This window comes from Notolabrus celidotus, chromosome 12 (assembly GCF_009762535.1).
Source record: "Notolabrus celidotus isolate fNotCel1 chromosome 12, fNotCel1.pri, whole genome shotgun sequence".
Lineage (NCBI taxonomy): Eukaryota > Metazoa > Chordata > Actinopteri > Labriformes > Labridae > Notolabrus > Notolabrus celidotus.
In genome coordinates this window covers 10,224,755-10,247,235 of record NC_048283.1, presented here as the reverse complement: position 1 = coordinate 10,247,235, position 22,481 = coordinate 10,224,755, and the positions used below count along the sequence as shown (strand labels likewise).

Below are 22,481 nucleotides of genomic sequence, written 5' to 3'. Positions count from 1 at the left end.
TAGATGACTTGCTGTTTGCATAATCCGGTTGAGATTCATAAAGACTTTTTAGAGCACTATAAGATGATCCACTAACTACTAACACTAGCACTACACCACTGCATACAACACTGTCCAGCAAGCTAACTGTTCCTGCTGGAGCTGAGGGGTCCAGAAGAGTCAACTTTACCTTCTTCATTATTATAATCTATCTGTTCTTTTGCAGTTAACATTACACTCTGTGTCAGTTGAATGGGTAACCTGTGTGTTTGGTGTGTTGGCAGCAGGTTTCACTGCTTAAAGAATACCATAATGGGCCCAGTATGAGACTCATCCATAGACTGTATAAAATATGGACGTAGTATCCGTGACGTCAGCCATCTGTTTCTGAACGCTGTTTTGAAGCCAATCGGCTGCAGCAGCCATATTGCTGCTGTCGAGCCAGTGTGACGTAAAGAGGCGGGCTTTGAGCCTCCTAGCCAACAGCTACAGTGTTCCCACAGACAGCTGTGCCTCTCATTGGAAGACTAGTAATCTCAATATCTTCGAAATTGCCGCGTTAGAAAAAAATTCAACCCCCTCACAGTGAGAGGACATCGAGAAATAAGCTATTCAGACTACACTCGTCTTTTGTACCAGGCTGTAAATATGTTTATTTCTGCTGTAAAGATTGTCTTTTTCCCATTCATGTGTATGTGACTTCCGGTATGTGACTCAAGCGGATCCTCGATGAACTGCAGCTTTTAACACTTCCGCATTGACTCATATTTTTAGACTGGAGGTTGCCTCTTGGACTCATCCTGACAAAAAAAAAACAACAGTTGTTTTTGTAAAAATATAGTTCCTTAAATGTGAACATTATCAGAATGTACTTGTTCTTTTTTGCACTAAAACAAAGGGAAACATTTGGAGTTTTCATTATTTATAGGTTAATACGATTTTACTGGTCCGGCCCACTTCAGATCAACTTGGGCCGTATGTGGCCCCTGAACCGAAATGAGTTTGGCGTCCCTGGGCTAGACGTTCTATCCATACTGAAAACATATTTCAACAACTAATGTGGCCTTATGCATTGATTTGCTCTACATTAATAGCTTCTACTTTGTCACTGAATTGACCAACATTTAACATAACAGAATTTAGCTATTTTGGCTTTCTGTCTTGCATTTCTTTAAATCAGTTTGCTAATTTCTGCTCTTATGTTCATGAAACTTGTTTTGTTGGCTCTCAGTCTTGTTCTTCGTCTTTTTTCCCTGATAGTAATTGTGAATGAACAAAAATGATCTCTTGTGGCTGAGTAATTTCCCCCTCTTGGTTATGTGGCATGTTCATTATGATGCTTTGATGTTTTTTATAGGGACTTAATTATTTTGGGGACTATTTCCTTTTATTTTGCTCCCTATTTTTGTTTGTTTGCTTCTGGCTTGTGCAACATGGCTTGTAATCACAACTTTTATCCCACTGCCCCATAGTCTGCATAACATTTGTGAAAACTGACATTAATTTTCAAGTGTTTTTTTAGTTTTTTTCAGTTATAATATTTCAGCTCTGACTGCTCATTTTACTCTTCGTCATTGCTATTTGTCCTGATCTTTTCTTGTTGTTACCCTTGTTCTCCTCATTCCAAGCTTGTGTTGCCACCATTTCATAATGATAGTTTAAGTTTGCTTGATTGTATGCTATTCTGATTTCTTTGTGCAGGAATGGCCACACAAAGAGGACACTGACTTTGTAGTAAAAAACCTTTTTTTGTAAGAGGTGCCCTGACAAGAAAATGACCCACACACACATGCATCAATTCCACATAATAGCTGTTGTCAGACTCTCTCTAATGTGGTTTTAAGGGAAGTTGGTTAATGTTGCTCCCGAAACTCTGCTGCTCTGACTGTGGTTAACGTGCACAGGGAGTGAAGCGATCAGAGTTTATTGCCAATATCGACTCTAGTAAATCTGTTCCATGTGAGTTGACTGAGTGAAATAATATTAGGTTGCTAATGAGGACTTGCAAAACATTGATGAATGGCGCGGCGTGATTGTTTGTGCTGGATATTAACATGTCAAGCTTTTGTGGTGTGGTGATTAACAAGATCTGAAAGCATGAATACTTGGCTAGTCAATAAAGCCATACCAAATAAAAAATACAGCAGACTGATTGGCAGTGGCAGACTCAGGCTGTTTGAGGGGCAGGGGCGAATACAAAAAAAGGGCACCTCCTTTCAAACCCCTGTGATCACAGTTTAGGGTTAATTTAAATGTATTGATGTGGCGGTAACAAAAGTGGGGTCCTCTCACAGAAAAATGTTAGCATCTCACGCTTAACTCCTGCATTCTGGTGAATGTTTATGTGACCAATTGTGGTGGAAAACAAAATAGTATTTATTTCTATATTATTTATTATATTGGAAAAAGTAACATAACATTACATAATTAACTACAAGGGGATACAGTGGGCACTGTTTTTACATTGAGTTCCCTGGAGGGGCATCCAGAGGGCACTTTTTCACATTTTATACATTTGAAGGGCAACCAGAGGGCACTTTTTTCACATTTTATACATCTGATGGGCATCCAGAGGGCACTTTTTTGCGTTTTATTTGTTTGAGGGACATCCAGAGGGCACTCTTTTTTTTGCATTTATACATTTAAAGGGCATTCAGAGTGCACTTTTTTGCATTTATACATTTGAAGGGCATCCAGAGGGCGCTTTTTGCATTTTATTTATTTGAGGGGCATCCAGGGGGCACTTTTTAAAATTGTATACATATGAAGGGTAACCAGAGGGCACTGTTTTTCATTTAATAATTTGAGGGGCATCCAGAGGACACTTTTTTACATCTTATACGTATGAAGGGCAACCAGGGGGGGGTTTTTTTGCATTTTATTTTTTTGAGGGGCATCCAGAGGACACTTTTTTTTGCATTTTATTCATTTGAGGGACAACCAGAGGGCACTTCTTTACATTTAAGGGGCATCAAGAGGGCAATTTTCCATCCATTTTCCACTGAAAGAGCACCTGAGAAAGCAAATTTGAATGTTTTATCTACTACAGTGGAATCCAAAAGGGCATTTTACGGCAACGACCCCCCCCCCCCTCTGAGTTTACCACAGCTGATTGGTGTAGGCAGTGAAGACAGGACAAGAACTTCAGGCAGGGTTGTCCTTCAGACAGGCTTCAGGCTCTGTTTTGAGATGGATCTCACTCTGAATTCACTTCTCTTGAGGTCTTGAAAATGCCTCTCGTGGTCAGGACATTTCAGAAATCAGTGTTGTTGATGGTATGGACTATTTGAAGCAGCTTTGTGATTATATTCTAGTAAACCTCATGTGAGTGCCATTTACCTCCCAAAAAGGACCCAAAATGGGCGAGGTATCAACATTTTGAATGCTTCTTCCTTCGTCTTACAGGACGTAATCAAGATATATGAAACAAATTTGGCCTGTGGTGATTACATGTTTATGGAAGAATGCAGCAATAAAATTAAGTGAACATCAACATCAGGGGAATCCAATTAAGGAAAGCCATAAATCCGAACCACAACACAGCGTGGGAAACATTTCTACAAAGAAGAGAACAGATCTGACTGTCTTTTGTGGTCATTTGTCCAAACCCTGAAACCAAACTTGACAGGATATAATACCTTTAGCTATTTTGGCTATGAGATATAATTGATTCTGATTGGTCAGTTTAAATAACATGTTTAAATATCATCTACAAATTGGAAAGTTTCCAATTCTGATATAACACAAAAAATGCAGTTCCAAGGTTATAAATAAAACTTTGGATCTGCCCTATGAACCCCTTCAGCTCTTATTTTAATAGCATTTAAAATATGTGGCAGATTTATTGTCATTTTCCCATGAGGTCATGCATAATTCTTTCTCTGCAACTGCCCAGCTCTCTCTTCTTTAACAGAGGCGAACTGTTCTTTGTCAGTTCAGCTCCTTTTTCTCGATTTCTAAATTTAACTCTTGCTGCATTTTTTCTGTGTTTGACCTCTGAGCTCCGCGCTGCTTCGGTTTTCAACACTCAGTTTTCCATGCTCCACTGAGTGCACTGTGCTTTGTCATTTTTGTATAAGACCTACAAGGCTCCATTTCTTCCTTTAGTCAAATAGTCATACAAACTGTTTATTATAATTAATTTTAAAAAAGTGCTCCCAGAGTATGCAGGCCCTGTCATCACTGAGTGCTTAAGAAGTGGAAAAAGTCAAATGTTTGCTTTGGTTTTACAGAAAAGGAATTCATTTTTCATATCTTTCAAAAATTCTGCAATGTCTGCATACGAACCTTTCCCATTTGTTTGTTAAGTGTCATTTATTTCACCTCTTGTCCCCTCCCCAAGAAGAAGTGTTCCCTTAATGACTATTATTCAACTCAGCTTTTAAAAATAGTATGTTCCCATGGTAGTTTCAGAAGCACCCGGTCCCTGATGAGCTCCAGATGTTTTCCAGATGTGCTCTACAGCGGGCAACACGGGCAGGCTTCGACAGAAGCGCAACCACCACTACTACAACCATCACCGCCATACGGAGCCAAATACTCCGATGACGGCCAAATATGGTGAAGTTAAAAAGCTGTCCCTCTTGTGGGTGCAAAGAATTTCGCATTGATTCTCTTCCCACGCTTTCTACATCCATTGCAGTGAGTCACTATGTTCAGGGTTTTTAGAGTGAGTCAGTTTTTCTCTGGTTGAGAACAGGAGGCCATTTCCGGTAAATGCAAAAAACACTCGCTCTCGGATCGGGGCATCGTCGGCAGTGATGAGGACGCTGTACCGGTCTGTTGTAGTGAAGAGAGAGCTAAGCGAGAAGGCAAAGCTCTCAGTTTACCGGTCAATCTACGTTCCAACCCTCACCTGTGGTGGTGATGAGCTGTGGGTAGTGACCGAAAGAACAAGATCGCGAATACAAGCGGCCGAAATTAGCTTTCTCCGCAAGGTGCCTGGGCTCAGCCTTAGAGATAGGGTCAGGAGCTCAGACATCCAGGAGAGGCTCAAAGTAGAGCCACTGCTCCTCCGCATCAAGATTCAGGATGCCTCCTGGACGTCTCCCTGGGGAGGTGTTTCGGGCATGTGCATCTGGGAGGAGGCCACGGGGAAGACCGAGGACACGCTGGCAAGATTATGTCTCTATTAGCTGGCCTGGGAATGCCTCGGTGTCCTCACAGAGGAGCTGGTGGAAGTGGCCGGGGAGAGGAGTGTCTGGGCTTCCCTGCTGAGACTGCTACCCCCACGGCCCGGACCCAGATAAGCAGAGGAAGATGGATGGATGGATGGATGCAAAAAACACAGGCGACCACAACCTCAGTTTAACTCCTGAGATATTTCAACAAGTCTATGTTTCACAAAATAACTAATTTGCATAAATGTTAACACATGCACCCTTCTGGATTTTATACTATTTTCAAATGTGAGGTCCATTCTAGCACCAAATCCCTTCAACCAATTCAGCATTCACTAAAAAGTTGAGTCCTCTTCATGTGAAGTTGTCATGCAGTGCCACCTAGTGGATCAGTGTAGGCATTACACTCTGTTATAAATAACCCCCTGCATATCAGTTCATGATATTGTCAGTGTTTTTTCATGTTCAAACATTCAGATAACAGTGCTTTGACTTAAAAGTATATTTTAGGTCTTTGCAAAAGACATGACAATATTTCCTCTTATGCACAGTCGCATATATTACATGTTGCATTCATTATTTTAGATGTAAAAAAAGTACAGTTGGACAGTAAATCCTATGAGAAGAGTGATAAAGATGACAGTTGAAAGAGGAAAGTACAAAACAGTCCTTGAAACCAAGAATAACCCACTCAGACCAATATTTGAGATTTCCAGCATTCAAATATGTAAAAAGTTTGACAGTAAAAGTCTTTTTGAAGGATCAGGATTCTCCAGTTCAGTGCACGGTTAGCTTGATCCTTTTGTTGAACCTTTCATATTTAGCCCTTGGATTGTGTGCCTGCAGTTGGAGGGTTTGCTCGTCTTCTCCGTGCGCATTCCATGTCAGAAAAATGTTCGTCTTATCTGCAGCATACAAGCTTGTGTGGCACGGTGGCAGACAGGCAGCCCACTCCCAGTCTGTGTTGGAGTTAATGCTTCATCTTCAAAGCTTTAACCTCCTCCTGAATGAAGAGAAGAAACAAATAACAATCCAAACCATCATTTTCACCAACCGATGCATTCTTTGATTTTGCAATACACAGCAGACAGTTACTGTAGACGCCTTCCTGACCTGCAGTGCCACTCGTTTGTTTCTTTCCTCCTTCAGTTCTTCTTTCACTTCTTGTATGTCTCGCCTGATCAAGAGACGGAAACAGAACCAAGAGGTTGCAGACATGGTTATGTGTAAGTAGGTCAAGATATACACTGACTGTCAAGTCACACCACAAGAAATATGTAGATATAATGTTCGAGAAGATATACCAGTGGCATGCTATAGAAATTGGTGAGCTGTTGAAATATTTTATAATACACCAAATGACTGAAAAATATAAAAGAGGTCATTTATATAAATGAAACTGTGAACTGAATCTTTAATCAAATGTTTTGGTGTAATCAGGGAGCACAAGGGGAAGCAACAGTATGGAAAGACAAGAGTAATGTGATATAGAAATTAGGGCTGGGCGATATGGCCTAGGAATAAAATCCCTGATTTTATTTACAAAAAACTCAATTTACGATTTTAATCGATTTTGTGTTTTTCTCCTGAAAAAAGAAATCTACAAATGACTAACAACAAGTTTTGATTTAATTTTATCAATAAAATTTGACAAAGGCAAACAGAATTTCCCCTTAAAGGTACAGTGTGCAGTAAATAGTGACAGAACAGACTTGGTAGGAATGGGAAACAATATTCATTGTACTGATACTCCTTTTTTGATAGTAAAAACTTGACAAATGGAGTATCATACTTATCATGCATCACAGGAACTTATTTTCATTAAAGGCCACTGTTGTTTCAAGGGAGGAGTGGGCAAGGAAGCATTTCAGACTAAAATCTGACTGTTAAGACATTGCTAAATAGTCCTATGTCCACAAACGGTACCTAAAAAAAAGTGCTAACTGTAAACTTTTCTTTAAAAGTGCATTATGTAGTTTCGCTAACATTTAATTCATTCAAATACAATATATTTTTGCGGAGGAGGTCACAAAGAATATCTAGATTTTCTTTTTGTCAAATCGCCTGAAACCAAAAATGCGATTAATCGATTAAATCGATTAATCGTACAGCCCTAATCAGTATATTCTTTCAAAACATGGTTCTAAAAATGTACACCAAATAAATGAAAAATGACAGTTCTCCCAATTCTTGACTACGGTGACATAGCCTGCAGGTCTGCGTCTAACACTCTCCTCCACAAACTGGATGTCATTTACCACACTGCTTTCCGTTTCGTCACTGGAGCCCCATTCACCACTCACCACTGTCCTTTACTCGTCCCACAACGGGGAAATTCAAGTGTCACAGTAGCAAGTAGACAGTGCAAAAAATATATATAAAGCAAACAAGAGCCATTAAAGTAACAGTTATTAAAAATGTATTAGCAATTAAAATTAAAATTAAAGAGGTAAAAAATAAGTATATCTACAACACATATATATATATACATATATTATTGGTTATATAGTCTGACCACTGCAGGAAGAAAAGACCTGCAGTATCTCTCCATGAGACACCTACATCTACAGTCACTAATCAAAATTCACAGCACAAACCAAAGCCTGCACTCAAGTAACTTTATCAACCTCATCACACCCAAAGTCCGGACCTACTTTGGCCGCACATCCTCGCCACTCGCCACTCGCCACTTTCAAAAACTTATTACACTTCATAACTCAACATCACTGCACTTGCTTTTAAGTTGCGTTTAAGTTGTTCACTCCTGTCATATTTTTGTATTGTATTTTTCTGTTTCTAGGTCTCTCTGTATGTCCTCTGTTATTTGTTTTGTTTTTGTTTACTATCATGCCACCTGTGTTGCCTTTTCGCCCAGGTCGTTATTGAAAATGAGAATTGGTTCTCAATTAAATTACCAGGTTAAATAAAGGTTAAATAGTATTTAAAAAATATATATTTTAAATTTCAAACCCTTCAGATTCATCTTTTCAAGGTACTCTAGTTGAAATCACATGCTTAAGCCTGATTTATACTTCTGCGTCTGTGTTGTTCCCGTACCTACGCAGAGGTATAAAAACATCCAACCTGTTTCAGTGTTTTTAGTTTTTTCATGATGTTTTTCATGCTTAGGTTTTAATTGGTTACTTCCTGCATGTGCTTGTGTCAACAAACACACAAGATTCATTTCAGATAGGAGGGTCTGTGTACACCCGCTCAGTCACAGATGTCTCTTCAAGAGATTTTTTAAAAAGTCCAATTCTATCAAACATGGCTCAGATAATCTGAATCAGCTGTTCAGGTTGTAAAACAAATGAGTTGAACTCACCCCTGTCGTGTCTGCAGCAGCTCCAGAAACATCCTCAGCTCTTTGATTTCCGCCTGCAGGCTCTCCACAGTCGGTTCGTCTTTAGGCGTAACAGTCTTGCCATCCAAAGTCACTTTAGGTGGTGCTGGGCGAGTCGGAGGCGGCGTCTTGGGTCGAGGATCAGGCTTTGCAGGTGATGGCAGTAGATTTTCTGTACCCTGTAAAGAATAAGTAGGTTTCAATAACAAGTGATTTTTGTCTAATGTAATATTTGCATTTCATCTTTGTTTAATACCCAAATAATCACCCGGTTGTGATAAATACTTGATTCTGATTGGTCAAAACCTCACAACAACTGTAATTAATATAGACGGAAGAGACAACCTGATCATGCGTCATATCAGTCTGGCAGATTCCCCTTGTCTAGCATTACCGTCAATGGAAATGTTGATGTAATTTATGATATAAGGAGACAAATTTTTGAACTGGATTGTTTTGCGTTGGAAGTGTTAGCAACCATGGAATTGGAGGGACTATTTTTTAAGCATTATACAAGCAGGGTTATGCAAATTAGAATCCCTTCAGGGTGAAACTAGGTCCCTCCACTTTGCATTGGAGTCCTGCTCACCCTGTCAGGATTCTAATACACACAACCACCTGCTTTCCCTAATTACTATCCCTTATCCCTTATTGGTGCTTGACTGGAGTAACGCCAAATTTAGACATGCTGCATGACGGTCCATGTGTGGCACGAACCTTTTGCAAACCAGTGGTTCTGTTTCTGGTCAGTAGCACTTCAGGCCTTGCATGCAAGACCTTGCATTTGAAGTACTGATACTACACTGCTTCAACTCCCTCCCTTACAAACTGCAACTGTACCAGCTAAACACCTAGATCTGACTTCTGGGCAGCCAAGTATGATCCATAAAAGGATATTTAAAGGATCTAAGATACCTGCAGTTCCAAGAATTCCCTTTAGAGATCAGGCCCAAACTAGTTGCTCATGAATGTGGAATGGAATGTGTCTAATTCATGGGCCTTAACTTTGCTCAAACACATCTTGTGGCTACCTTGCTTTCTGATTTACACTGGCATTGCAGACACTGTCTCTCTGAGGGCTGTCGAACCTCTATGCAAACTGGCTCTGTGTAAAGCCTTACAAACATCTTCTTGCATTTAGCAGAGTTTTTTTTTTAAAATGACTTGCTTCCTGTGCTGAAAACAACTTGACATGGAAAATGTAAGTACTAGCAAAGCTGCTGCTTCAAAGCATACCACAAAAGAGCTAAATGGGTCTTCTGTTCTAAGGTGGTCTATTTTTCTACCTTTACCTGACAAGTATGCAAAAGATAAAGTAAGGAGTGGCCTCATTGTTGCAGAGATTATCTTTAGTTGCAAAGGTCGTCTGCAGAAGCAGTGGTTAGTATTACTGTTGTTGTGGTTCAGCAGTTATCACTGGTTCCTGCGTCAGTTGTGCAACACTGCGCCTCTGCATTGTTCATTCTCCAATCAAAAGCTGCCATAAAAAAACAAGGAAATGAAGATGAGTGTAACACTGACTGCTGTGGCCAGGCCTGATGGTGGTCTCCTCTGCGGGGGTTTGGCTCTGTTTGCGGTAGGATGACTCAGCTTTTCAGTCTGCAGATCTACGCCTTCAAACTGCTTGGTGTCTTTCTCATCTGGTTGTTTTGGTGAAACAGGAGCCCCATCACCATTGGTTCTGCTGGAAATAACAACAAAACAAAAAATGTAAGAGATTTATGTGAGGCTTTGGTCAAAGTAAATGAAAGGCGGGAAGCATGAGCATGGGGAAAAACACGTCAGAATTCTTTCACAACTTCACGGGTGAGAGAAAACTGTGGTGCAGAAAAGAAAACATCTCTCAGAATGTGGTTTACAGTTTCCTAAACTGTGATGGGTGCAGGTGCAGAGCATGGCAATCTTCAAGTCTCTCCATACAGCAGTTGTAGAAGCAACTACTTTCCTGTCAAAGCTCATATGCATCTTGACTTCAGTAACCTTTATGCATAGGTTAGATTGGATATTAGGTTTAAAAGTGACTCACCTAGAGGGTTAAGGTCTGGAAAACTACAATTCATCAGTGAAACATTGTGAAAGTTTCTTCAGTAAACTGGTTTGGAAGGTATCCTGTCCAAACATATTTGCCTGGAAGGACGTTTTAGTAAAAGGTTGCTCTCTATTAGCAGTCCCAGCAAGACTGGGCCCTTTTTTGTTTTCTCAGTTGCGCATGTGTGTGCCTGTTTGTGTGTGTTTTGCTCAGGAAACAGGAAATGGGCTGCTCTCGTCTGTTTGGGCCCGATCTGACTCATCCCAGAGTTTCCACCGAGCCGCTAAAGGTCGGGTATCCTGGCATTCTTCTTTAAGGACACCATGGCAACTGCTGGCGGTGACCAAAGCCTCTAACATCTGAAGGCGCCGCTGTCAGTGCCAGACTGAAGAGGAGAGATTGTTCCTGACATTTCTTGAAGGCCTTTTGCTTCAAAAACATTGCCAATGAATTACCATTCATGGCCCTGACATGGAAGAATTATTGTTAAGGGGGTTGTGCATGCAGATTAGTCCTGGCGCACAAAATCAGAGGTGCGGCTGTTGGCATCACTTACTTTGGTGAAACCTTGTTGGGTTTGTCTTTGACTGGAGGAGGGCTGGGCTTGTTGAAAGATGGCAGCTTGACTTTGGTTGGAGGGTTGCTTCTGAGGTCCTTACCATCCGGTTTATCATCTAGACAGAATATTCATCAAATTAATTCTGAACATAAAATGACCTTTGACAGGAGCGTGACTGGTGTGGATTTTTAATGAAAGTAAACACCATGTTTACCTTTTGTCTTTGCTGGTCCACCTTTCTCCATCGCAGAGGCGTCTGTCTTCACTGAAAAAGTAACAATAAATAAACCATCAACACAAAGTTGCGATGATGTAAATAGCAGTATATATGATCAATATTAAATCAGCCTTGGAACCCATTGGCTATGGGTGACAACGATATATGCCCCTGAGAGTGATGGCCAACTTTCTGGGGCCTTTTGGTGTAGTCAAGTGTTAGTGATAAAGGACTGTTGGCCAAGACTGACTTTTCTGTGTGTGGTCCCTGTTTTCAGATTGAATAGCAGCTGGAGAAGTGAGAGTGAAGTGGGAGCTGAGAGGCATCTTAGCCTGCTGATTGCTAGCTGCACTATCATGCAAATATCTTTTTGAAATAAAGCTTAATTATTATGAAAAGACCAAAGATGGGTTCTGGTATTGCATTACGGCAGATTGCTTTCCACGTGTTGGACTCTTTTGAAGGCTATAAGCGTTCATGATTTACCTGTTTTTTGTTTTTTTTAAAGTTATGTTTTTTGGGCGTCCCTGCCTCCATGACAGGACAGCTGAAGAGAGACAGGAAACAAAGGGAGCAGAGAGTGGGGGAGGACATGCAGCAAATGGTCGCAGCCAGGAATTGAACCGGCGACCTCCGCAACAAGGACCACAGCCTCTGCACCTAGGGCGCCTCGACCCCCAGGCTACCAGCGCCCCTGTTTTGTCTGGTTTTGTTTCTTTACACTTTGGAAGCTGGTAGCTTTAATTGAGAAAAAGTAGGCTAGACTTAAATAAGCATTATGCTACTGCCTATGCCTTTTCAGTCATTACTTGATACATTACTGCTGCTTCATTAAAAGTGTCTTTACTGTGAAAATTATTGTGTCATGTATGATGACTGAATAAAAATACTACTAAATACTACTACAACTAAATACTCTCTACATGTGCTGTTTTCACGTCTACAACCTATGCTTATTGACGGCACTTCTCGTAACCGCCCGAACAGAAATACCGGAAAGCGGTGCAGTCTACAGCTACAGGTTCTGTGCTGTTATGAAGAATCTTTAATTTAAGACTACCATTAATATCGAATTATTAATCAGCTTGGAACCTTGGTTGAGAAACTGGGTGGAGAACCGGCAAGGAAGTGAGGTTATCAAGCGTTGCAGGTGGGGCCAACATTACCATGTAATTTAGCTAATTTCAAGAAAGTCCTACCTAAAACAATAATGTTAGTGTAAGGGAACGCTCTATTTATAACATTTTAACTTTCCTGTTAGAAAACTACTTTGTTATAGCACTATTTTTTTTTAAATTGTATCGTTATTTGGAACGTGCAGGTAGATACAACAGCATTGCAACATTAGTAAAAGTAAAAACAAAAGTCCTTCCAGTTTTGTTTGTTTTTGAGTCCAGAAAAAACACAACATTAGCCATCCTGGAATAAGAGTCCAAAGAAGCTAAGGTCATACATAGACCATGGATCAGATTTTGTTCATCCATTATGGTGTCCACACTTCTATTATAGCACCATTTTAAGGCGCAACACACATGAAGGGTTCATTTGCAAAAACATATCTCCGTTTTTATAAATTTTCAAAAAAAACTTTCTTTTTAATATAGATTGTCAATAAAGTTACATTTTAAGATACCGCTTTGACTTAGTCAAAGCAACCCAACTTCAATTGATTGATAAAACCTAAAGCTAGTAATAGAAAAAATATGTTTTTTGAAACATTGTTCCTCCGGCTTTAGGGCATCACAAGCATCCCCTATGGGTTTTACGCTTAGACAGGTACCTCATATAACCCCGCTTAAAAAACTAACTGTCCCTTTAAATGAAAAAAAAGTTTGAAAAGGAGACCTTTGGATTTTGTCAGACAAACATAGTCACTTTAAATCTATTTGCCTTCTAAAAATGGGTCCATAAGCAACGACTTCAAACCACATGCAGGTGTCATTGTGTGTAACAACATGAATGTAGAGCACGGTGCTGCTATAAAGAGAATGCCTGCTCAGCAAATAGATACCAGCTTCCACACCTCATGCAGGTGTGCTTTCCCTGAAACAGTAAAAACATTACTCACACTGCCATTGTATCACAACTCTATGACATGACTTGAGAGGACTATAACACTGGCAGTAAAAAGCCTCAAGCTGTTTTTATCAGCCAAAAAGAAGAATATTCATTTTTTTTACCCCAGAAAGCATCAAGTTTTAATGTGGTGGAGAAAGAACACTTCTGGTCGTTTTATTAAACTCTAATCTAGTTTAGGAGCAGTTGCATGGGATGGCAAAGATGTGAACTATCACTGAGGGAGGCCGGGTGACCGGGTCACAGCTGTATCTAATAGCACAGCAGAAACAGTTCTCATGGGTCCCAACAAGTTCACCAGGGAGAGTCACTCCAGCTAAGCTAATAGAAAAAGACTGAGAGAATAGACACGTTCATTTTGTTTCTATTGAAAGGTTTCTGTGTGTCATGCAAGTCAAGCACTTATTCCAAACAGAAGAGGTTACAGCACAAAAGAAGACAAAAACACAAACCAAACAAGTTTAACTACTCTACTTAATATCCTTTTAAAAACAGAGCGTACTACTTTGCATAACGATAGATGGATAACAGACCAAATGACACAACAGGAAGCCTACCTTGAATGTTCAGAGCATTATGCAACATTCCCTCTAAAGCAAACCATCCACACAGCAGTAGTAGCTCAAGTGCTGCTTCTTGTGCTGGTTGTGAAAATCTCTGTGACAAAGCTCTCCTCCGTCCCCCCCCTCCTTCCCTCCCACCCCCCTGTTTCCTCCAAGACTCCTGAACTGTGTCACATGACCAGTCTAACCATCCCCCATCTCTCTATAGTCTCAGACTTCCTGTGAAATTCTTCTGAGTGATACTGTGTGGAAAAAAATACTGTAATGAGTTTAATGTGGCAGCAGTGCAGATTGTGATAGCAGGCTGCTGATATCGAGGTAGTTTGTGTGGTCTTCAGCCAAACACTTATTACAGAGCCGTATCATCTCTTTGTTAAAAATGCATGTTTTGATGTAAAAGCATTGAGAATTTCCAGCCAAGGAAGTCTGAAGTTGACATTTTACTTTGTGCTAAATGTTGCTACATCTGCATCTTGCACCAAAGGCAGAACTCCTCAGCTGCAGCTTGACAAGAAGCCACATCCTGCTTTGTGTAGCTCACATAACTGATTCTACATATTTTTGTTTCAAAGGGGGTTGATGTTTGTTTCCTTAATTACATGAATTAATTAAATACATTTCTGTGCGTTATTTAAAGCTCGTGTGACAAAACGAACCAGAGCATCAGCTTAAAGATGGGTTATTTCTTTAAAGTTATTTCTCATCGCAAAACAGCTGCTGGGGGATAGATGTTAAAAAAAAACGGTAATTACAGCATCCCACAAAAACAGTCTATTTTACATTTTCTATGACCAAGATTAGTAATGACTGAGACATTAGGCTGTTAAAGGAAAGCAGGATGAGTTTGTGTGAAACAACACAAATAACTAAAATCCCAAAAAGAGCACATGCACTGGACAAAACCAGTTAAAGATAAGAGGTACTGCTTGGTTTAAAAACGGCACTAAGATTGACACAAACTGAAAGTTCCTTATAGAAGATTCAACTATATCAATCAATCAGTAAGACTTTATTTATAATGCGCTTTTCATGCAATGACATTGTAACACAAAGTGCTGTAAATAAGAACAACCTAAAATAGAATAAATTAAGAAAAAGACTAAATAGGTAGGTCTTGAGTTTGCTTTTAAAAATATTTAACCATACTAACTATCTTGAGATGCAATCTGATTAAATGATAAGTCGTCAATGTATGAAGAGAGCATCTAACATTTAGCTTGCGATGCACTTAAAGCCATCATCTACAGCTTATTTATTCTAAAAGCATGACATCTTTGTGTCGACTGTATAGATAGATGACTGTCACAGGGATGCCACCCTGTAGAAAAAGGTACTTTTCAAACAAAGGTGCTGCGTCAAATTTTAGAACACATTGTGTGAACAATTATTACAACTTCATTTTTGATTGATTGTGTTTTTAAGAATTACATTTTAGAAGTTACTTGTAATCTAAGCCAAGAGACAAATGTGATCAAGCCAGAGTATAATAATAGCCTCCTGGTTGTACTGTAGTGAAAGTATTTTAAGTAAAATTTCTGGCACCACTCAAGAAAAAGGAAGAAGGAAGTGAAAATTGCACTTAGTATGGTAGCCACTAAGTAGGTAAGCATCTTGAAAAATAGAGGAAACAGAAGTAAGATTAAGTTAATGATATTTAAGACTGCATTGAAATGGCTGTAAGTTGTCTCTGCATCAGCACTACATCAAAATAATGACACTGATCAGGGGACTAGTTTGACTGCTTGTATAGCACTCACTAAAAATCACCTAGCCAAGACTCCTGCCAACGTCTCCATCTGCTAAAACAACAGTCCTTCACAGTCCAGACTGCCACAACACTCTGACACTCTAAACACTGCTCCAGCCAGAAGTCATGAGTCAGACAGCAACCTTTTTAAAGCATGTCAAACAATATTTACCTCTATGTGTTTGAGCAATGCAACATTGCATGAAGTTCTCTTACCTGGGAGCTTCTTGTCAAGGTTGCGAGGTGGTTGGCTTATGGTCCCAGACTGAAGGGGGAGAAACGGAAAAGTCAACAGGTTGGCAAGAACGTCCCCTTGTGATTTAGAGGCATCTCTATTTCACACTCTTTCTACTGAGGGAATTTTCAGTGAGTAACTCCAAAACAGAGGATGTTGAATACAACCCTGACTCACTGCTAGCTGACTTGCTAGAGTAAGGCAAGTAGCAGTAAGCTACACATAAACTAGCATAGTTTTAACCATTTAAAGTATAGCATATTAAATTGGAATTACAGTGAAGAAGTTCCATGGATTCATGGCAGCACAATGCAGTCGCCAAAACTTCTACAGGAAAAGTCCACTCTAGCGCAGACAGTCCTGAGATAATGTTTTAGTTCACTCACTTTTAGACTCGCTGGAATCACCATGACAAAGTTATCAGGGAAGAAGCCACAGCGTCCGTTTAGCTCTCCCTCCCACCAGCCTTCATCTTCTGTTTCCTTCAGATGGAGATGAAAGAGTCACATTCGAGGCTCAAACACAACAGCTGTGTCCTTTGGGACGTTGAATTACTGCACAAGAGGTTACCAAACGGTCAAGCAAGGCATGGTCGCCTTGTTATTACCAACTTCAAGATATCTCCAATCTTTATTTTTTCTTTCCTGCATGATACCAGCTAGTTCAGCCTGGTGCCATATTTGTGCAATGACAACATATGTCTGTGTCATTGTACAGGGGCACATAATTTCCTTGAAGGTGACACGACTGGTTTGGCAGGTTGAACACTATGATATAACAGTGGAACTACTTGGTCAGAAACACCCTGAGGTGTCCGGGAAAATAGAAAAGAAAAACATGACGTCATGAGAAAACACTGCCATGAAAACAACAATAAAGTGGGTATGAACCTTTCTCAGGATCACCACAACGTCGCCCTTTTTCAGACCCAACTCGTCCTCCGCTTTGGCCTCATAGTCAAACATGGCTTGGCAACACTCCACAACTAAGGAGACAGTGCAAGAGACATTATGGTTACTTACCACTATGCGTTATTAAGCATGTGTGACAGGAATAACAACTTGCAACATTATAGACAATTCTTATCTCTCTTACACACACCCCGACACATTATGACTAAGAGAATGACCGGAAAGAAGTTGTGACATCTAGAGATAAAAGCTGTAAACTTAGATCCCTGTGAGATTTTCCTCTCTGGCGTAACTCTTTATAAAAATGATTAATCAAGACGGTGCACTGCAAGTGGGAATATATGACCCCACCCACAAACCACCCACGTTAAAGTGTGGGAATTACCTCTTGTGATTTGTTCCAGGGTATAAATAGACCTGTGCATCTTCTCTACCTGTCTGACTACTTTTGGAATGGTTTTCAGAAAAGATAAACTTTGTCCCAAATGCTACAAGAAAGATTCCATTGGCCTTTAGTCCATGGTTTTTCACAAAGCTTATACATGAGTTTGGACTGTAACGAAAACGTGAACTCACCTTGCTTTGCTTTGTTCCTCACACTTGCTCTTTGAGATATCTTAAAGAAGACAGAAAAAAGCAGATTTAGATTTGATCTGACTGATTTCTGCACTTACTACAAAACTTATTTATGCATCACTTACCTCTTTATTGAACACTGCTTCCGTGAGCTTGGGTCTTGTCTTGCCCTCACTGTGCTTTACCTCTGTAATGAGTGTTCACCAATAATTAGTTTTTTATTGTATCACATGGGGGAGGGGAAATGGAGAAGAAATGTTGGCTTCACCAACCTTTTGGGGAAACAAATACTTCCTTGACAAAATTGGATGGAAATGCTCCAATTCTGCCGTTTTTCAGCCCCATCCACCAGCCATCTTCAATCTGTTTCATGTAGATTATGTCAGGTAGAGGCAGATCACATAAAAAAAAACAGGAGAAACAATATAATTAGCATGGTGTAGCTGAGATAACATTCTACTAAAACACTTAGAGACCCATGATCCCAATTTTACAGGCAAACAAATGTTAGCCCCATTTGAAACCCTGCAGCACTGTTGGCTTAGTGGTCTAGCACGCGCCCCATATACAGAGGCTATAGTCCTAGTCGCAGCAGTCGCAGGTTCGAGTCCCAGCCTCTATCATTTGCTGCATGTCTACCCCCACTTTCTGCTACCCACATTTCCTGTCTCTCTCCATCTTTCTTATCGAATCTCATCTATCCATCTTTCCAACCCCAACTAAGCAGAGGCAGACGGCTGTCTGACATGAGTCTGGTTCTGCTCGAGGTTTCTGCCTGTTAGATGGAAGTTTTTCTGTGCCGCTGTAACTCGCTTAATACTGTGAGGTGCAACGCTCATGATGGATTAAGACAAGATAAGACTGAGTCCTGTCAGTAAGAGGGGACTGGATCTTATCCTGTCTTGATGTTGGGTCTTTATGTTTGTAAAAGTGTCTTGAGATAATGTTTGTTGGGATTTGGCGCTATACAAATAAAGATTGATTGGTTGATTGATTCAATAATGGCAAAAATGCCCAAAAATATAACTTAAAAAAAAATATATATATATATATATAATTAAAAAAAGCATTTAAAACCCACAGTTGGTTAACCATTATATTCAATATTATCAGCTTGAGTGGCTTCTTCCTCTTCTGACTGTGGCTAAGACAAAAGTGCTCTCTCACATGATCTTTTACAGTCTGAAGTCATACTTCAGTAGGCTTTAATAATTACTCTCAATAATGTACATTCCAGAGATTTTAGTCACTGTTCAAAGATCTCAGAACTCTCAGAACCAGTTAGATCACTTCTCATGCATTCATAAAGCTGTGATTTGTCAGGGAAACTTGCTTTGTTAGCCTGGCAGCCAAACACAAAGGCAGTGTAGTACAAAAACAATCACTGACTTTGTCATGAGAAAAATGCTCTTTATTTTACCCCTGGGGATATTTCTGAAGCAAACATCAAACTTTGATTAACATACAATGCTAAGGTTTAGCTATCAGGCAGCTTCAACTGGAGTGGAAATGTGACATGTGTAAAGAGCAGTGATAAAAAAGGGGGACTGTACCTCTCTGATGATCTCTACAGTCTCTCCAACAACCAGCGGCAGCTCATCCTCATTCATGGGGTTGTAGGCAAACGCCACCTCGCATTTCCTCACCTGTTTCAACTTCTTTGCTGGAGAGACAAACATCAACAGACAGACGTAGAGTTTAAAATCCAAATGCTTATGAAGAACCTGGAGCTCTGTAATGATGTGTTTAGATTAAAAGGATGAAAGCTAATCCGGACAGTATAGCCCTAAGACAACAAAGGCACTCATTCGTGTTTCTCACACGGTTAATCCATCAAAGGCACTGTTTGCTTTAATCCAATCTGTCTTCATACATTATAATTTAGATTTGTGTGGCCAGGATGTGGTAGACATATATTTACAGTTAGCTTGCTCTCTGCACTGTGTTGCTGAGTGCATGCACCACGCAAACCACAAATTTAAACACTTGGATTTTTTTAGACCATGGCAGTTACAATAAAAACACCATTTAAGAAAACACATTAAGGGTGTAATTCAAGTCAAGTGCAGACTGAAATAATGGGTTCAGATTTTTCTATAAAATATTGATATTGAAAATAGCGTAACCATAACCAACTGACAATAGCAAAAGTTACCTGACAATTCAGTGCTAGAAGACTGACTCATGGAATCATGAGTTTCATTGCTAAAGGAGACATGGAGCATTGAAATGAAAGTAATGATCTACCAACAAAAGGATGCAAAAATTGACTCCATATTCTGTAAATATTAATTAGGGGAACATTTTTGCTTTCCAAAACAAATAGGTATTTACCTGGTAAAGGGTTTGGATCATATGCCATTCAAATAAATGTTGAATGAAAGGGCAGTGCTAAATATGGAATGTTAAATACTGAAAATGTTAAACATGTTTTGATCCAATCTAGACTTATGAGACTTAGTCTTAGAAGTAATATTTAGTCATTGAAACTGAAAACCTGTTACCTGCTAAGTGGAAACTATGGATAGCTACTGCCTGTTTTTATTAGCTGATAGCAGTGAAGAAATTTGAGAGCTAAAAATGTAAACTTAGTATTTACTTTTTCTAAGGCTTCTTGGTTCCCTGTAGTTGTCACCTATCAAATAGACTGGCACCTCCTGTAATAAAAAAAAGAGATACGTTAACATGCAGATAAACACACAAAGTCGTAGTACAGTGTAACGCTGCTGGTCTCGTGCAGTGTTTACAAACCTTGACAAAGTTGGCAGGAAAGACGCCTCTCTTCCCTCTCAGCTCCCCCTCCAGCCATCCCTCCTCGCTGGCCTTGGTGACGTTTTTGACCACATCCCCCATCTTTACTGTGATCTCGTCTCCCATGGTGCCTTCGAAGTCGACCAGCACCAGCACCTCTGCAGTGGCAGCCGCAAATGGGGCAGAAAATTAGTCCCTTTGCACAGAGGCTGGTGTAGTTGCTGCACAAGTGATGTGCCCTGACATTTTATATACCCAGACAAACCTCCTAGTAGTGGAGGCTAGCCAAAGATATGGGCTTTGATGGAATGTAGATTAACCATACAGTTTCTGTTGTCACTTAACAGGCATTACATAAAGTAGAAAAACACAATATTTTCCTCCAGCAATAAGGTAATTTAAGTTGACTGAGAAACAACATCAAACAAAAAAGTCAGACTGTTTTGGTAGGTTTTACAGCACTTGATTACAAAAAAATATTGGTAAACATAGGAAATATAAGTAATTCAGTCAGTCTTTGCATCGTTATGCAATAATATCAATGATAATTGCTTTAGTTTTGCTTGCATGCCAAATTAAAATACTTCCAAGCATAGTTTTTAAAATAATTGAACACCTTCTGTCTATGTTTTACAGCCAAATCCTCAGAATCCTATCAAGAAAACATCTAAGGGGATTAAAACATGTAGAAATTGTAACAGTACAAGCAAAAAGGACAAAGCTGACTCACCCATTGTTTCTGTCTCTCTTCTCTCTTTCCTATTTAAAAGTGTAATTCCTTTACACAGCTGCAGACGAACTCTCGTGTTAAGGTAGTAAGGAGAACTGAAAGAGTGCGGCTGTGTTGTCTGACACTCTGAGATATGGCAGCCAAGGCCCTTCTTCCTTCTTGTCAAACATTAACATTGAGCAACTTTTCCTGTGGGCTAGTCATGGCAAGTCAGAGGCAAGAAGTAGGATGGGTCACACAGTGCAGAGAGGGTGAGGGAGAGAGAGAGAGAGAGAGAGAGAGAGAGAGAGAGAGAGAGAGAACAGGTAAGACAGGTTTACCACAATACTCATAATAAGAGGTTTACTAATGGAGCACGAGAACAAAGTTAATAAGACAAATGTCAGCATTCATTAGTAGCACAATGACTCTTAAATCTAGATCTCTCTATCTTTTATTTCTGTGGAAAACTCAGTACTTCATTGAGGTTTCTCGGGGGTTAAGTATGTGTGTTGTGTTGTTGTGTTTTTTATAAACCCCCCCTGAGGCCAACTGGATGACTATTTATAGAAAACAGAACCAGGCTATGCAAGACTGAACTTCACAAACCATAACAACACACTACAAAAGATAAGTAAGAGAAAAACTAACATTATATATGTTAAAGTCGGATTAAAGCAGACTTTTAGTGTACTTATTGGCTTAATTTGTCTCAACTGGTATGTTTCCCTTGATCTTAGGAATTTAATGAGTAACTAGTCATACTAATCAATGGGTTAAATAACCTTCTAATTAAATGATCGTCTACATATAAAACAATTCTCCTATGAAGGAACTGATGAAGCTTTGGCATTTCATAGATCTTTCATAAATGTATTTTGTTGAGTGAGCCTTATTTGGTCAGCTGACTGTATATGGAGTAGGTCTAAGTTGGGTCATAAAGCTAAGTCGTCACTTCCTCGTGTTGTTGTTGAGTCATGTCAAATTGTTCAAAATCCAGTAAAATGAGTTATTTCACTCTGGTCTGGTCAACATGTTTGAGGACAGTGGAGGAGATGAGTTCAAAATAAATGAGTTGTCACAAACCGTGATCAGTATGGATAAAGCGGCAACCTCCGGTCTCAAACTATGAAGCCCATGCGGAAGTGTTATAAACTGCGATTCATCGAGATCCGACATCCGCTTGAGGTTGGCTGCAGAAACACCGGAAACCACATAGACACCAATTCAAAAAAGACGATCTTTGCAGCATTAATAAACATGTTTACATCCTGGTTCAAAAAATGGCTTGGCTCTACGAAGCTAATTTCTCTATCGGCACACACTGTACGGGGGGTGAATTTTTTCTAACGCAACCGTTCAGAAGATATTAAGATTACAAGTTTTTGCCCAAATAAGGACATGACTGTCTTGACTCCCAGACAGGAACACATAGCTGTTGCTAGGAGGCTCAAACTCTGCCTCTTTACGTCACACTCTGCCTGGTTGAGTTCCACATTTCCAATATGGCTGCCACCGTCGATTGGCTTCAAAACAGCGCTCAGGAACAGATGGGTGATGTCACGGATGCTAGGTCCATTATTTAAACAGTCTATGGTATGGATGCACAAATGTTTAATATTAGTATTGGTTGATATCAGCACTATTTACCACAATGGCCATTTGC

General features: G+C 39.9%; 1 protein-coding gene across 2 annotated transcripts; it reads right to left on the bottom strand.

The window, feature by feature from the left end:
- Positions 1 to 4,274: 4,274 nt before the first annotated feature.
- On the bottom strand, positions 4,275 to 21,044 carry sh3d21 (SH3 domain containing 21). 2 transcript variants are annotated; one of them, XM_034696997.1, is made up of 16 exons: positions 20,837 to 21,044; positions 20,107 to 20,264; positions 19,955 to 20,012; positions 18,909 to 19,018; positions 17,628 to 17,718; positions 17,481 to 17,542; positions 17,356 to 17,395; positions 16,759 to 16,853; positions 16,255 to 16,350; positions 15,850 to 15,898; positions 11,245 to 11,295; positions 11,028 to 11,145; positions 9,964 to 10,123; positions 8,425 to 8,621; positions 6,213 to 6,276; positions 4,275 to 6,102 (listed from the first exon to the last, which is right to left on the bottom strand). In XM_034696997.1, exons 1-16 carry the CDS (start codon positions 20,838 to 20,840, stop codon positions 6,070 to 6,072), a joined length of 1,386 nt encoding a protein of 461 aa, XP_034552888.1. In that variant the 5' UTR covers positions 20,841 to 21,044; the 3' UTR covers positions 4,275 to 6,069. The 2 variants fall into 2 exon arrangements, with proteins under 2 accessions (XP_034552888.1, XP_034552887.1); XM_034696996.1 differs by having other exon boundaries at positions 9,964 to 10,126; positions 20,837 to 21,042.
- Between the last annotated feature and the right edge of the window lie 1,437 nt (positions 21,045 to 22,481).

Bases quoted from the DNA above. Each gene is read 5' to 3' on its own strand.
- sh3d21 (XM_034696996.1), bottom strand. The intron at 19,019-19,954 runs GTAAATACTAAG...TTGTCTCTCCAG, and splicing joins ACCAAGAAGCCTTAGAAAAA to CAAAGAAGTTGAAACAGGTG. The intron at 17,396-17,480 runs GTAAGTGATGCA...GTCTTCTTTAAG, and splicing joins AAGCAGTGTTCAATAAAGAG to ATATCTCAAAGAGCAAGTGT.